The sequence below is a fragment of the Cicer arietinum genome, chromosome 2 (assembly GCF_000331145.2).
Source record: "Cicer arietinum cultivar CDC Frontier isolate Library 1 chromosome 2, Cicar.CDCFrontier_v2.0, whole genome shotgun sequence".
Classification (NCBI taxonomy): Eukaryota; Viridiplantae; Streptophyta; class Magnoliopsida; order Fabales; family Fabaceae; genus Cicer; species Cicer arietinum.
In genome coordinates, this window is record NC_021161.2 from 276,993 (window position 1) to 278,918 (window position 1,926).

The 1,926-nt window shown below is 32.7% G+C and overlaps 1 protein-coding gene across 2 annotated transcripts in view; it reads left to right on the top strand.

Moving 5' to 3' along the window:
- The first annotated feature begins 1,182 nt into the window (after nucleotides 1–1,182).
- LOC101505721 (golgin candidate 6) overlaps nucleotides 1,183–1,926 on the top strand; it is a 6,939-nt gene continuing 6,195 nt past the window's right edge. For both annotated transcript variants that reach the window (XM_004489147.4, XM_012712589.3), the window contains exons 1-2: nucleotides 1,183–1,447; nucleotides 1,632–1,681. In XM_004489147.4, the coding sequence (XP_004489204.1) occupies nucleotides 1,418–1,447; nucleotides 1,632–1,681 (80 nt within the window). In that variant the 5' untranslated portion in view covers nucleotides 1,183–1,417. The remainder of the gene's footprint in view (nucleotides 1,448–1,631; nucleotides 1,682–1,926) is intronic.

Sequence of the window (1,926 nt, forward strand, 5' to 3'; positions counted from 1 at the left end):
TAATAATTAAATATATAAATTTAAATAAACAATTAAATATATAATTGAATAAATATATTTCAATAAACACTTGAATTAAATAGACTTAAAATGCCTCAAATTGAAATATACCTCTCCTTCCCATAGCCGCCGAGCCACGTGGTGCTCATACTGTGTCAACACATGTCTCAACATAGGTCCTCCGGGGAATCCAGCATCATCAGCATGTTCCATCTGAGGCTCAGGGACATCCTCCTCCAACTGAGGCTCAGGGACATCCTCCTCCATCTGAGGCTCAGGGACATCATCATGGATGTCTTGTCTTCGACGACGATGCCTAATTTGACGATTTGCTTCGTTTCGTCGTCTATTTGATGCTGTTGGTGAAATTCTCTCAACACCATCACCACTTATAATATTGCGAATAATTTGGCCGAAAGCACCTCTCATCATAGGCACTGCAACATATAAATATATAAATATTAAAAAAAATTATAAACAATAAAAAATCCCAATGTATAAATAATATATTAATAATATATAAATGTAATAATATATAAATAATATGTCCCATTTAGTTTCAAAAAATTATAAATAATATATAAAAGTATGTTTCGAACCTTTCCCAGATCCAAACCTTCGAAAGTGTGTTTCGAAACTTTCCCAGATCCAAACATTCGAAATTAGGTTTCGAAACTTTCCCAGAACATTTCGAAAGTTTCCCTGGCCTTGCATTTCGAAGATTTCAAAATGTTCGAGGAATGCATTTCGAAGGTTTCAAATTCAAGGAAACTTTCGAAACTTTCTTCTGTTTCGAATCTTACAAATGCATTTCGAAAGTTTAAAAAAATTGCAAAGTTTCGAAAATAAACTTACTTTTGCGTTTCGAATCTTTGAGATCTTCGAAGGTTGGGTTGAATCTGGATCGGATATTTGAAATTTTCGAATGATTTGGTGAAAAGTGTGGGTAAATTTTTTTTTTGGTTTTTATATATGTGATAGAGGGTAAAATAGTCTTTAAAAAATACTGGGGGTGGCAGGTCAAATTGGGGGGTGCCTGGTACAAAACTCAAACTTTGATTACTCACCCGTAAGTTAATGAGCCCATGGGCCTACTTGATAAAAATGGGCCAATATTAACATTCCAAATTAGTAGTATTCGTCAAACTCGAGTGACGTGACTAAGTTACAAACAAATCTGCAAATTTTAATTTTAATAATAATGAAATAATAATAAAATGAACAACACAGAAACCTTCTTCTGATTCATTCATTCATTCGAACCTCAAAACATACCAATTTCGTTTAATTCCTATCATCATCTGCTACTCTTTTCTTCTGCACATCTTTCATTTTTTTAGGGTTCTCATAAATCCCCAATTCATTTCAATTACTATCAATTGAAATCAGATTTTGTTCGTCAAGGAATCTGTGAGCTATGAAAATGGATTTGATGTCTGGTTACAAGGTAAATATTCACCCTCACTACTCTCTTCAAATTCATTTTTATTTTATTTCACAGTTTAATAACTGTTTAAGATGTTAATCTGTCTCACTGCATTGTATCATTCATTTCACTGTGATCACGACGAGATTAGGGTAATTAATCATTGTTTAGAATTTAATTAATTAATCTATTAAATTTTTCACAGGGTGTTGTTGGACTTGTTTTTGGCAACGAGAATTCTTCAAATGAAGATAGGTAAAGTTTTTTGTTGTTGTTGTTGTTTTTAATTTTAATCCTTTTGGTTAGTTCTATATTTGTTTTGTATGTTACCCTCGAGCTTAGAGGCGCAAGTGGTTGGTGTGTAGTGTGTTTGAGTTTTGTAAATTTCGAATACCGAGTTAAGAGTTTGGATCCTCTCCACTTTGATATTGGAGAGGTCTATTTGGAGAGAGAAAAATCCAAAAGTGGTGTATTAATTATTTTAATCATTAAATGTTTAC